General features: G+C 40.7%; 1 protein-coding gene, 1 long non-coding RNA gene and 1 other non-coding gene across 3 annotated transcripts in view; 2 read left to right on the forward strand and 1 right to left on the reverse strand.

Moving 5' to 3' along the window:
* AGBL3 (AGBL carboxypeptidase 3) overlaps window positions 1-3,924 on the forward strand; it is a 101,162-nt gene extending 97,238 nt beyond the window's left edge. Inside the window, 1 exon segment of the mRNA XM_081532968.1 lies at window positions 2,743-3,924. Within this exon segment, the coding sequence (XP_081389094.1) occupies window positions 2,743-3,154 (412 nt within the window). The 3' untranslated portion in view covers window positions 3,155-3,924.
* The window catches only part of LOC145523174 (uncharacterized), a 52,370-nt gene extending 38,233 nt beyond the window's left edge, over window positions 1-14,137 (reverse strand). The window contains exon 1 of the long non-coding RNA XR_014066402.1: window positions 14,029-14,137. This is a non-coding gene — a long non-coding RNA (uncharacterized LOC145523174). The remainder of the gene's footprint in view (window positions 1-14,028) is intronic.
* On the forward strand, window positions 6,603-6,709 carry LOC145524903 (U6 spliceosomal RNA). The gene has a single exon (XR_014067939.1). It is a non-coding gene; the product is annotated as a U6 spliceosomal RNA (small nuclear RNA).
* Window positions 14,138-14,199: the final 62 nt, after the last annotated feature.

Here is a 14,199-nt window from a genome sequence, read left to right on the forward strand (position 1 = left end):
CTAATTATTAGAGGAATGCAAAGCAAAAGCACAGTGAGGTATTACCTTGCACTGATCAGAATGGCCATCATTAAAAAGGCTACAAAGAATACGACAGACACGAACAATAAATAAATGAAAAATACACTAGAAGGAATCAAGAGCAGAATAACTGAGGCAGAAGAACAGATAAGTGACTGAGAAGACAGAATGGTGGAAATCTCTACCAGGGAACAGAATAAAGAATGAAATGAGGACCGTCTCAGACACCTCTGGGACAACATTAAATGCACCAATATTCGAATTACAGGGGTCCCAGAAGAAAAAGAGAAAGGGCCTGAGAAAACATTAGATGAGATTATAGTCCAAAACTTTCCTAACATAGAAAAGGAAAGAGTCACCCAAGTCCAGAAAGTGCAGGGGGTCCCTCCTTGGGGATAAACCCAAGGAGGAACACGCTGAGATACACATTAATCGAAAAAGTCTACAAATAATAAATGCCGAAGAAGGTGTGGAGAAAAAAGGAACCCTCCTATGTTGTTGGTAGGAATGTAAACTGGGGCAACCACAATTGAAAACAGTATGAAGTTTCCTTAAAAAACTAAAAATAGAGTTGCGATATGATCCAGCAATCCCATTCCTGGGCATATATCCAGAGAAAACTCTAATTCAAAAAGATGGATGCACCTCAATGTTCAGAATAACTCTATTTACAATAGCCAAGACATGGAAGCAACCAAATGTCCATCAATAGATAAATGGGTAATAGAGATGTGGTATATATAATGGAATATTACTCAGCCATAAAAATAATGAAATAATGCCATTTGCAGCAAGATGGACCGACCTAGAGATTATCATACTAACCAAAAGAAGAGAAAGACAAATGATATGGTATCACTTATATGTGGAATCTAAAATATGATACAAATGAACTATTTACAAAACAGAAATAGATTCACAGACACAGAAAACAAACTCATAGTTGCCAAAGGGGGAAAGGAGTGGGAAAGAGATAGTTTAGGAGTTTGGGATTAGCAGATACAAACTACATATATAAAATAAATAAACAATAAAGTCCTACTGTATAGCCCAGGGAACTACATTCAATATTCCGTAATAAACCATAATGGAAAATAATAGGAAAAAGAATATATACATATATATGTATAGTACAACTGAATAATTTTCTGTACACCCAAAACTAATGCAACATTGCAAATCAATTCTACTTCAAGTTAAAAAATAAAATAATAACAAATATAAAACAATAGGAGTAGGAAAAAATCAACAGTAAGAAAACAAATAGATCACTTAGAAAATGAGCAAAAGACATGAACTGTCACTTCACCAAACAACATACAGATGGCACATAAACACATGAAAACATGTTCCACATCATTAGCCACTGGGGAAATGCAAAATAAAACCACAGTGAGTTATCACTACATACCTATCAGAATGGCTACAATAAAAAATGATGATGACACCAAATATTGATGAGGATGCAAAGAAATTGGGTCACTCATATATTGCTGGTAGGAATATATATGTTTTCATTCTGGAAAACAGCTTGGCAGTTTCTTCACAAGCCAAATATAAAACTAACATATGACCCAGCAATTGCTCTCCTGAGCTTTATTTAATCCCAGAGAAAGGAAGACTTACGTTCACAAAAAAACCTGTTCACAAAGGTTTATAGCAGCTTTATTCCTAATACCTATAAACAAGAAACAACTCACATGTCCTTCAGCGGATGAATCATTAAAGAAACTGGTACATCCATGCCATGACCTCAGCAATAAATAAAGAATGAACTACTGATACACAAAACAACCTGGATGAATCTCCAGAGTTTGCTGGGTGAAAAAAAGGTCAATCCCAAAAGGTTCAATGTAAATTCACTTGTACAACACTCTTGACTTAACAAAATTATGTGATCTGGACAACAAATTGGTTGCCCGGAGTTGAGGGGATGAGGAAGGAGAAAAGTAGGTATGACAGTAAAAGGGAAACATGAAGGAACTATTCTGTATCTTGACTATGTCAATGGCAATATCCTACCTGTGTTATTGTTTGTAGTTTTTCACGATGTTTCATTTAGGGGAAACTGGGTGAAGAGTACATCTCTATGTTATTTCTTCCAGCTATAGGTAGGTCTACAATTATCTCAAAATTAAGAGTTTAATTAAAAACATGGTTGAGATTTTATGGTTAAAAAATGGAATTCTAAAGAAAAACTAAGAGACTTTAGGCAGCGACAATTAGTAATTTTGAAAACCTCACTCTCTCGAGGAAAACTTCTCTCTCTTGGACTTATATTGATCTCTTTACTGAATATAGGGGGTGAGCGGGGCGGGGGGACAGTGCATGTACACTGAATTAATTCTAATAGAATACACAAAGTAGATTTTTAGAGCAAGGTGGAATTTTAGAGAGCACTGACTTCAGCTGAATGCATAAATGTAAGAAAGGGCTGAGGCCGAGTGGCCATTATAGCAGGAAGCCTGGGGGTCAGGGCAGGTATCCAAATAAACATATCCTCAGGGCATTTAAAAATACAAGGTTGGGATAGCGCTGAAAAATCATGACCAGAAATGAAGTTAGATCATTCTCATAGAAATAAAGGTAAGAGTCTTAAAGGAGAATGAACTCAGCAAAGGAAAAAAAAAAAATACAATTTATACTATGACAGTACCTAAGGACTACAGATACTTAGGGTACATATTGGGCAGAAGCTCACATATTTCATTTCTTTCCTAGACAAAAGCCATCTTCTAACATAAACATAAGGAAATGCAGCACATCTTGGACACCACCCAGCAATCTCCCTTTGATGAGCCAGAGGACTCTTACAGTAAACGCTCCAAAATGGCTCCAGTCTCAGTCCCAGAAGTCATCGGAAAGTTTGCTGCCTCTCAGAGGGCCCAAGAAGAGGAAAAAATATTCTCGAGTCAAGGCCACAAAGACTAAAGACATGAAAGCTGCCAGCAGCAAATGGGAGATGACTCCCTCAAGTTCTGAGAAGGATGCAAACAAGAGTCTGCAAGCTGAAGGGTCCAGCCAGCAAGGCTCTATGCAGACAGCCCCCCATCCAACTAAAACTAAGGGAGAGCAGCCAAAAAAGAAGCATGGACAGCCCACCTTTCACCTGAAGTTGCAGAGGGATGCATAATCTAGCTTTATGCTGCTCTGAAAACTGTGGATGAGAGATAACATATTCTAACAGTAAAAAGAAAAAGAAAAGAAAGAGAAAGGAAAGCCCTCCTGGCCCCTCAATCCCTACCCCCTCCCCTCGTTCATGTGCATGAACTAAACTACAAATTTCAGATATCCTATCTTCTTTAGTGGAAACATCTTTCAGCTATCCTATCTTCTTTAGTGGGAACATCTTTCAGAGTTAAAAAGAAATTCAGAAAAAATATAGAAAATTAAAAATCACTTAGATATTTATATTTTTGTCAAGATAAAAAAAAAACTCTGAACTTTTGATTTCTTCTGAAATGATTTATTCACACAACACCAAAAGACCAAGACCTCAAGGCAAGGATGACATGTACTGCTCTTAATGTTCCTACTAGGCACTTGAATGAATCAGTCAACTAACATTGTTTCTTTAACTTCTGTCTTGCAGTGTGCTAGAAACCATTAGTGACTTACTGCAGAGAAACAGGTATATTGGGCAAATAAATCAAGATGGAAGGGGTAAGTGAGAAGAGAGTCAATCTGCCTGGAGTTGCAGGTCATCAGTGGTGGCCACTACAGGATAAAGCTACTGAGAATCAGGAGAGCTGGTTCAAGTTACAGGCCACAAGCTTCATTAGGCCCCAGGAGCAAGATGCAACTAGGAAGATCTGAGGTTGGGGAATGTACTCTCAACAATATTTCCAATGGCCAAAGAGGGTTCAAGGAGAGCTCATTGGGGTATTAAAAGAGTAACTGTTATGTTCTGGTTTTGGTTTTAATAGACTTTATTTTTTAGAGAAGTTTTAGGTTCACAGCAATACTAATGAGAAAAGAAAGAAAGAGAAGTCACTTAGTCATGTCCGACTCTTTGAGACCCTATGGACTGTAGCCTGCCAGGCTCCTACATCCATGGGATTTTCCAGGCAAGAGTACTGGAGTGGGTTGCCATTTCCTTCTCCAGGGGATCTTCCCAACCCAGGGATCAAACCCAGGTCTCCCGCATTGCAGACAGACACTTTACCATCTGAGCCACCAGGGAAGCTACTCCTATTATCACCATCCCACCAGAATGATTCATTTGTTACAACTGATGAACCTACACTGATACCTATTATCATCCAAAGTCCATAGTTTACATCAGAGTTTGCTTTTGGTGTTGGACAAATGTATAACGAAATAGATCTACCATTATAGTATCATACAAATTAGTTTCACTGCCCTAAAAATTCTCTATGTTCTGCCTATTCATCCCTCTCTCGCACTCAAACCCTGGCAACTACTGATCTTTTTACTGTCTCCCTAGTTTTGCCTTTTCCAGAATATCACATAATTGGAATCATAAAGTATGTAGCCTCTTCAGATTGGCATCTTTCACTTAGTAAGATTCATGTAAGTTCTATCATGTCTTTTTATGGCTTGATAGCTCATTTCTTTTCAGCACTGAATTCCATTGTCAATAAAATTTACAAACTTCTAGCAATGTTAACTAAGAAAAAAGACACAAATTACTAACATCAGAAACAAAAGAGGGGCCATTAACATTGATCCCATAGAAATTAAAAAGATAATTAAGGAATATTGTGAACAACTCTTGACCCACAAATGTGACAACCTAGATGAAATGGGATAATTCCTTGAAAGACACAATTTGTCAAAAGTCACACAAGAAATAGACAACTGAAAGAGGCCTATATGAATTAAAGAAATTAAGTCAATAAATAATAACCTGCCAAAAGAGAAATCACCAGGCCCAGACAAGTTCACTGATGAATTCTACCAAAAATTTAAGGAAGAAATTATACCAGTTCTCTACAATCTCTTCCAGAAGATAGAAGCAAAAAGACTCCTTCATAACATAAGCTATGGGGCCAGCATTACCCTAGTGCTAAAACCAGACATATTACAAGAAAAGAAAATTACAGACTAATATCTTCTGTGAACATAGATGCAAAAATCCTCAACAAAGCATTAGAAAATAGAAGCCAATGATGTATAAAAAGAATTATATACCACGGTCAAGTAGACTTTATTCTAGGTATGCAAGCCTGATTCAATATTCAGTTACCGATATAATCCATCACAACAACAGAATAAGGAAGAAAAATTACATAATATCAATATATACAGAAAAAGAATTGAATAAAATCCCACACCCATTCATGAATAGAAACGTTCAGCAAATTAAGAATGGAGAGAAATTTCCTCAATTTGATTAAAAAATATCTACCAAAAAATCTACAACTCACATTGTATCTAATGATGAAACTAGATACTTCCCTGTTAAGATAAGAAATAAGGCAAAGGTGTCTGCTCTCCCATTCAATATCATACTGGAAGCACTAGGTAATTCAATAAGATAAGAAAATATAAGGAAGAAATAAAACTATTTGTTGACAGAATATATGGTTATCTATGTAGAAAATTCCAAAGAATCAACAAAAAACAACCTGCTGGAAGTAATAAGCAATTATAGCAAGATTGCAAGATACAAAGTTAATATACAAAAGTCACCATCTTATACACCAGCAATGAATACTAGAGTTTGAAATTAAAAACACAATACCATTTACATATTGAAAAACAGAGACATTACTTTGCAACAAAGGTCCGTCAAGTCAAGGCTATGGTTTTCCCAGTGGTCATGTATGGATGTGAGAGTTGAACTATAAAGAAAGCTGAGTGCAGAAGAATTGATGCTTTTGAACTGTGGTGTTGGAGAAGACTCTTGAGAGTCCCTTGGACTGCAAGGAGATCCAACCAGTCCATCCTAAAGGAAATCAGTCCTGAATATTCATTGGAAGGACTGATGCTGAAGCTGAAACTCCAAGACTTTGGCCACTTGATGTGAAGAGCTGACTCATTTGAAAAGACTCTGATGCTGGGAAAGATTGAGGGCAGGAGGAGAAGGGGACGACAGAGGATGAGATGGTTGGGTGGCATCACCAACTCAATGGACATGGGTTTGGGTGGACTCTGGGAGTTGGTGATGGACAGGGATGCGTGGCGTGCTGAGGTTCATGGGGTCGCAGAGTCGGACATGACTGAGCGACTGAACTGAACTGAACCATTTACATCAGCACCAAAAATTCAAATACTTGGGTATAAATCAAAACTGTTCAAGATTTACATAAGGAATACTGCAAAATTCTGATGAAAGAAATCAAAGATTAAGTAAATGGAGAAATATTCCACGTATACATGGATAGGAAGACTCACTACCATTAAAATGTCAGTTCTTTCCAACTTGAACTAAATCCCAATCAAAATTCTAGCAAGTTATCAACCAACTTGATTCTAAAGCTTACATAGAAGTATCAAAGATTCAGAATGTCCAACACAATGTCGAAAGGGCAGAAGAAGTGACAGGACTGATGTTATTTGACTCCAAGACTTAAAAGACTTATAATCTATAAAAGAGCATTAATCAAGACAGTGTGGTGCTCGCTTGAGCAGCACATATACTAAAATTGGAATGATACAGAGAAGATGAGCATGGCCCTTGCACAAGGATTACATCCAAATTCATGAAGTGCTCCATAAAAAAAGACAAGTGTGGTATTGGCAAACCTGTATTTCATATCCAGCAAAAAAGAAGAAAAAACTTTTCAAATGAAGGCCTCTGTGACAGGTGGGCTAAGTATGAGATGTGACCCCATCCTCTCTGCAGACATGACCCAGATTCTGTACCATCTTTGGTTCCCCACACAAGGCAACAGTGATGCCTGGTAGAGCCTGGGTTTCTGACTTGGCACTGATGCTACTGACTTTGGCAGAAGGGCTTTATAATAGGAAACAAAGACCTACACTAACTATAGGGCTTTCATCCTGATACCATTAAACTGTTCTTTTATAATTAGGCTTTAATCTTATTCTTTAAGATAAGAATGATCTGCCCATTATCACCAAAAAAGTTGTATTTCACCTTTATCCCAGAAAGGTGAGCACCCTTTCTGCACATAAAAGGGGTTTACTTGTCATTGTTTTTTCATAGGAACATCTCCTTCTATACTACCATACAAGAATTCTCTACTTTCAGAAACATGTTATGAACTCCTAGTTGGCAGCTTTTCTTTCAAATAAATAAGTTACAAACAAAGAAACAACTATCACTTCATCAAGCATTTGGCCATCTTCACCCCTCACCTCCGAACCTGGTAAGAGCCTCTGTTCTCCACATTCCTAGGTGGACCACTGACCCAAATCCTGGAGGCCCCTCCAGGATTCCCAGACCAGTCTCTGCAGATAGTTCTAGCCTTTCTTCTTTGGAAAAAGTCTGTGAGGAGAGAACTGTTCATGGCAGAGTCCTCCATGATGGACAAGAGAGGCTCTGGGCCTGAGTCTGCTAGAGAGATACCAGGAGTGTGAGGTTCTGTTTAAAGAAATAAAAGATGGCACAGTTTGCTGATAGAATGACGCACTCCCTCAGCCGAGGTAACAACAGTTCTGAAGATGACTCTGTGCCGATGGTGGCAGGGCCACCCGAGAGCAGGCACCTGGGGCAGAGTCATCCCTTCTGAGCACACCTGGACTGAACTACGACAAGGCTCCACTGAAATGAACGAAAGGTGAAGGCATCCACGGTTCCTCTTGATGTCTCCTGAGTTCTAACCCAACTCCAGATCAGGGAGGAAACACCTTGGGGAAGGCCCTTCATTTCTCTGACCCTGCTTGTCTGCACTGCCCGACACAGGCGCAAACGGGCCTACAGAGAAAAGAGATCCCTGGAACCTCTGTAGGCAGGATCAGGCTTCAAGGCTACAGAAGGAAATTCCAACCCCAGAGAAGGAGCCTCACCCAGGAACGTGGCTCATGCATCCTCTACTCCGGCACGTCTCACCACTATGCACTGACGTGCTTGTGTTCAGACAACAGGTTACAGCGCGACACCACTCTGTTCTCTGGTTTTATGCAACATCAGGTGGGGCCCAGAGTAGCCGGAGCTTGTGGGTTCTTTTCTGACTACTGTCAGCCTTTTACATGTTCCCTGATGCACAGGACAAATATCACTTTCTATGTGTGCACCACTGAACAGAACAAAGCGTGTAACGTTTTATTCAACTAGACCTCCCTTGCCCTGCCCCACCAATGGGCTAGCCTGCGTGCCAGGCACTTGTTGTAGATGTACTCACTCCACTGCTCACTCCACTTCTGCAGAAAATTACAAAATAGGAGCAGAAGCAGGCAGTGTGGTCCATGGCATCCTAACAGCCAGAGGCCTGGCATCTGTGCCTTTGGAGCCGTGGAGGGCCTGCAGAACTAGCTGTCTGGCTGCTCCTGAAGCAGTGGTCTGATGGTGTTCGCTGACTACCTGAAGCAAAGCCCCTTGGGTTTTCCTTCAGTAGGTGCTTCTGTGATTTATTTTTTAGTAAGAAGCCAACATAGTTTAAGGAGGAATAAAGAGCTAGTCTAAAGTTTTTCTGCCCTGGATAAAGAATATTGTTACGTCAGCGAAAAGATTAGTTTACACAAACCTATAAAGGCCTCAAACTGCCTTTCACAGAGGCCAATCCTCCAAGGGTACAAAGTCTGCGTTAGGCAGGATTTAAATGTAGAAGGGTCCACTCTTCACTTGAGGACACAGCAGATCTCTCAAAATGAATCAAAAAGCTGCTGCTGCTGCTAAGTCGCTTCAGTCGTGTCTGACTCTGTGCGATCCCACAGACGGTGGCCCACCAGGCTCCTCCGTCCATGAGATTTTCCAGGCAAGAGTACTGGAGTGGGGTGCCACTGCCTTCTCCAGAATCAAAAAGCGACGTCCCTTGACTCTCACATCACGGTGTGCTAATGGCTCACCTTCAAGAACACATGCAACCAGTCAGAAAGGGATGGGAATCCTTCCAGTCCCAACTAATTAAAGCCTAAAGCATCTCAGAAAAAAAAAAAAGTGCAGAACTTCAAAGGGAAATAATGGATGGTCTGGATGAAAACACTCATCTTCAGGAAAACCTAAACCTGCCTTCCCGAGAAGACGAGGGACAGGAGGAGTGTGGGGACTGAAGGGCCAGAAAAAGAGAAGTGCTTGGAAACTATTACATGTGAGTAAGGCAGGCAGTAAGTGATAAAAGGGATCCCTTACAATCTCTTACTCAAACTGTGCTGCTGGTGGTGAGTTTACCTGCTCTCTTTAGAGAAGATCGTACAGAGGATGACAATGTCTCCCTTTCCAAGGAAGGATGAGGGTCACGCCATGAGGTCACCACAAGGGATGCAGGGTCCCATGCAGGTTCATTTCAGATTTCAGAGCAGCCCTCCCCAGAACATCCACATGCACTGCAGGACATCTGATGGGTTGCTTTCTCTCTCTTTAAAAGTGATTTAGATTCACCTCGATTTAGTTTAACTGCTGTTACTTGATTCTTTGTCTTGTTCTTATTGTTTGATAGAACTATTCATTCCTAAGAGTGTTTTTAAATATATATGGTTTTGATTGTGATACATTATTTACATTTCATTAAGCCCCCTAGAATTAGAAGATACAAATATTGTATTCTTACTCTTAATTAAACCATCATCAATGTTTTATAAAACTAGATGGAGATATTTGAAACAGAGGGGGACAAGACTATTACGATATATATATGCATCTATCTATCTATATAAGTAGCTTAATATTTACCTCAATAAATTGTTATTGGTTTATCAGCTTCAAGAAAACAAAAACCTAAACAACCACAAAGACATTCCCAGTTAAACCTATCAGTACTTTTATTAATTTACAATCATTGTTTCTTATTTTGTAATTTTCTGCAATTTATCATTTCAGATTTGTTCATGATATTCTTTGCTATCTAAATGTCTTTAGATTTTATGCAGTTAAAAATTTTCCCTTTAAAAAATAATAAAGGGGCCCAAATCCAGTTCTAGAACCACAACCTGAGAAAACCCTCCATCCACTCCCCAGTGAAAATACCAAAACGGGTTTAAAAAAAAAAATTTAGTCTTTAGAAATCGTCATAAGGGACTTCCCTAGTGGTCCAATGGCTAAGACTCCACAGTCCCAATGCAGGGGGCCAGGGTTCAATCCTAGGTCAAGGAACCAGATCCCACAGGCCACAACTAAAGATCTCGAGTGCCGTTACTAAGACCCGGAGAAGCCAAATAAATATTTTTCTAAAAAGAAACTGTCCCAACAACACATAACAAGTGAAGAAACAGTTATTTTAAAAAGTCTACTGAATCTCACGGAGAAGGCAATGGCACCCCAATCCAGCAATGGCACCCCAATCCAGTACTCTTGCCTGGAAAATCCCATGGACGGAGGAGCCTGGTAGGCTGCAGTCCATGGGGTCGCTAAGAGTCAGACACGACTGAGCGACTTCACTTTCACTTTTCACTTTCATGCATTGGAGAAGGAAATGGCAACCCACTCCACTGTTCTTTCCTGGAGAATCCCAGGGACGGGGGAGCCTGGTGGGCTGCCGTCTATGGGGTCACACAGAGTCTGACACGACTGAAGGGACTTAGCAGTAGCATTGAATCTCAGTAAGGGCAGTGAGAGTACATGGCACTTAAACCACAACCCACTTCGCCCTTCACCCCAGTGGAGAGTGAGGGAAATGCCACTCTGTGCAGTGTGTGACCAAGGCTGAGAGCTCTGGACTTCCCCTACTTATACTGACCTGTTTGGAACGGAATGTGGAGAAGTTCCTAAGGATGCTGTCAAAAACAATGGAGATGTGGGTGGTCAGCAGTTAAGGGGAGCCTAGGAGCTTGATCGGGCTTCCCTGGTGGCTCAATCCGCCTGCAGTGCTGGAGACTTGGGTTCGATTCTTGGATTCAGAAGATCCCGGGAGAAGGGATAGGCTACCCACTCCAGTATTCATGGGGCTTCCCTGGTGGCTCAGACGGTAAAGAATCCCTGAGTCGGCAAGATCCCCCGGAGGAGGGCAAGGCTACCCACTCCAGTATTCCTGCCTGGAGAATCCCATGGACAGGGGAGCCTGGCGGGTTACAGTCCATGGGGTCGCAGAGAGTTGGACACGACTGAGCGACTAAACACAGCACACACAGGAATTTGGTAAAGCAACAAACTCAGAAGGCCGCTGTGTTGCCAGAGCAAACCAGTGAAAGAGAGCCAGAGAGCACCCTCCTAGGGTTTAAAAAAAAATTAGACTTTCAGTAAAAACTAGCAAACTGGACACATATTTAATTTTGCTCCTTCTCAAAAACCTACTAAAATAACAATCATTGTTATCTTACAAGACAAAGCTACAAGGATGAGACTAGGAGAGGAGGCCATTTTGGAAGCCAGAAAGCCGGATGGCTTTAACCTTCTAAACTTTAGTGAAAGCTAGATGGAATCGAACAAGACTTTCAAAATTATAAAGGCAAATTATTTTTAACCTAAAATGATATATTCTTCTATATTTGATCAAATTTAAGAGTAGATAAAGAATAGATTGAAAAAAGCCTTTGATGCAGGAAATATGTGATCCAACATTGGAGAGAGCCAGCAAGAACCCCAGGATGGTGGTGGTGAAATGAAATGCCAGGACAGCTGGGTATCAGTCCAGACTGGAGCAGGCTGGAAGGCACTGGGGGAGATTATCCTGGGAGAAGATCAGACACCATGCATATAAATTCCTTGAGAAAAGAAAAATACTGTGCAGACTTAAGGGCTGGGTTAGTGTAAAGTACACAGAAAAACAAGGAAACAAACAGAAACTTAAGGCGAGTATCATCTGTAGAATAAGATAAAAATTTATGCAGGAATGGAAAGGAAATCATCTTCTACCTGACTCAGATACTATACATGGTATTTCAGTTCAGTTCAGTTGTTCAGTCACGTCTGACTCTTTGTGACCCCGTGGACTGCAGCACTCCAGGGCTCCCTGTCCATCACCAACTCCCGGAGTTTACTCAAACTCATGTCCATTGAGTTGGTGATGCCATCCAACCACCTCATCCTCTGTCGTCCCCTTCTCCTCCTGCCCCCAATCCTTCCCAGCATTAGGGTCTTTTCCAATGAGTCAACACTTCGCATGCGGTGGCCAAAGGATTGGAGTTTCAGCTTCAGCATCAGTCCTTCCAATGAACACTCAGGACTGATTTCCTTTAGGATGGACTGGTTGGATCTCCTTGCAGTCCAAAGGACTCTCGAGAGTCTTCTCCAACACCACAGTTCAAAAGCATCAATTCTTCGGTGCTCAGCGTTCTTTATAGTCCAACTCTCACATCCCTACATGACTGCTGGAAAAACCATAGCTTTGACTGGATGGACCTTTGTTGGCAAAGTAATGCCTCTGTTTTTTAATATGCTATCTAGGTTGGTCATAACTTTTTTCCAAGGAGCAAGTGTCTTTTAATTTCGTGGCTGCAGTCACTGTCTGCAGTCACTGTCTGCAGTGATTTTGGAGCCCAAAAAACTAAAGTCGGTCACTGCTTCCACTGTTTCCCCATCTATTTCCCATGAAGTGATGGGACCAGATGCCATGATCTTAGTTTTCTGAATGTTGAGTTTTAAGCCAACTTTTTCACTCTCCTCTTTCACTTTCATCAAGAGGCTCTTTAGTTCTTCTTCGCTTTAGTTCTTTCTTCCCTTCTGCCATAAGGGTGGTGTCATCTGCATATCTGAGATTATTGATATATGGTATTTACATGGTTACAATATTGTAGACACTGAGTATCAGTTTAGACAAAATAATGACCAATTTGAAAGGGGGAATGAGGACTTATACTTGTGGAACAGGAGTGAGGAGGAAGAAAGCTACGTATAAAAATTATGCTTGAAACTGAAGAACCAAGTTGTACAATTACAGTTACATACAAAACTGAATGTAAATGTAAATACCTAGAGAATAAGGTAAAACAGGTGAGGTGCTTACCTGGAGAAGAAGGGGATAATGTGGGACTGCTGTTTTCCATAACAAGCTTGACAAACCCTTGACTCTAAAAACTATGTGCATTCTAACTTCAAATAAAAATTTTAAATGTATACTTCTATCTCTCCTATACTATGTCACTTCATTCACCAGTGTTCAATTCTCATGACTAGTTCATACTAGTACAAAAGAATTAATTTTGTCTCTGCCTTGAAGGCATTACTATGAAGGCTACGAAGACATTCAGAAAGGCTGCTTTTAATAATAACAGTTATCATTCCTGTGTGCCCAGTACTGTACTAAGAACCTTGATACATAATCTCCAATTTCCACAACAGCCATGCAAAGTAGGTATTGTTTCCATTCTATAGATGAGAAACTGATGCTCAGAGATGTTAAATAATTTGCTAACCTGAAGCACAGCTCCCTGATCCCAAGGTTTCTGTTCTTCTTTTCATTAGATCACATCACCTCTTTCTAGGGTTTGAGTTTAAAGAAAATAAAAAGGGGGGGAAAAATACAACAGTTCTAAGAAGTCCTTTGCAGGAAGGACAGGGAGGGGAAGAGGAACCCTGAAGGATTCAGCAATATTACTAGGTAGCTGTCTACTGACTTAACCGAGCTTAACCCCAAATCAGAATTTCCAGCTGGTCATGTGAGCACAGAAAGCAATTTTTAAACTCTGGCTAGGAGCCCCTATGATTACAAAAATAAGAGCTCCATTCTGCTCTTATTTTGAAAGGAGATGTTCCAGCTGCTCTAGCATGGGCCTAAACACCCTGGTGAGGACGCCAAGAAGACACGGTTTTGTGTCCAGGGACCCCCAGTCATCCTACAAAGCTGATTTCTGAAAAGGCAAGGACAGAGGCATAGGTGCTTCCCCGCAGTGACCGGGGTCTGGGATCTTGGACTAGTTCATCTTGAGGGTCCCTTCTGAGTAAGATTCTAGGTTGTGTTTACCTTGGTTTAAAACAGGAGTTTTGAAAGTGTCTTGGCCAGTCTCCTTTCTGGAATTGTTGTGTGTTATCATCCAGACACTTACCTGGCTATTTAGGTCTGCTGGCTGGTTGGCTCAGGTGTGGGTAAAGTGCCCAGTTTGGAGAAGAGCAATGTTGTTTACATTCTTTGTTTCTGAAAAGTCACAAGCCACCGGCAAAAAATGAAAGTGAAATCAGGGGACAGTGTCATCAGTCAGCAGAAATGTGCCAAAGTT

Source organism: Giraffa tippelskirchi, chromosome 10 (assembly GCF_054371585.1).
Source record: "Giraffa tippelskirchi isolate mGirTip1 chromosome 10, T2T-mGirTip1v1.2.pri, whole genome shotgun sequence".
NCBI lineage: Eukaryota > Metazoa > Chordata > Mammalia > Artiodactyla > Giraffidae > Giraffa > Giraffa tippelskirchi.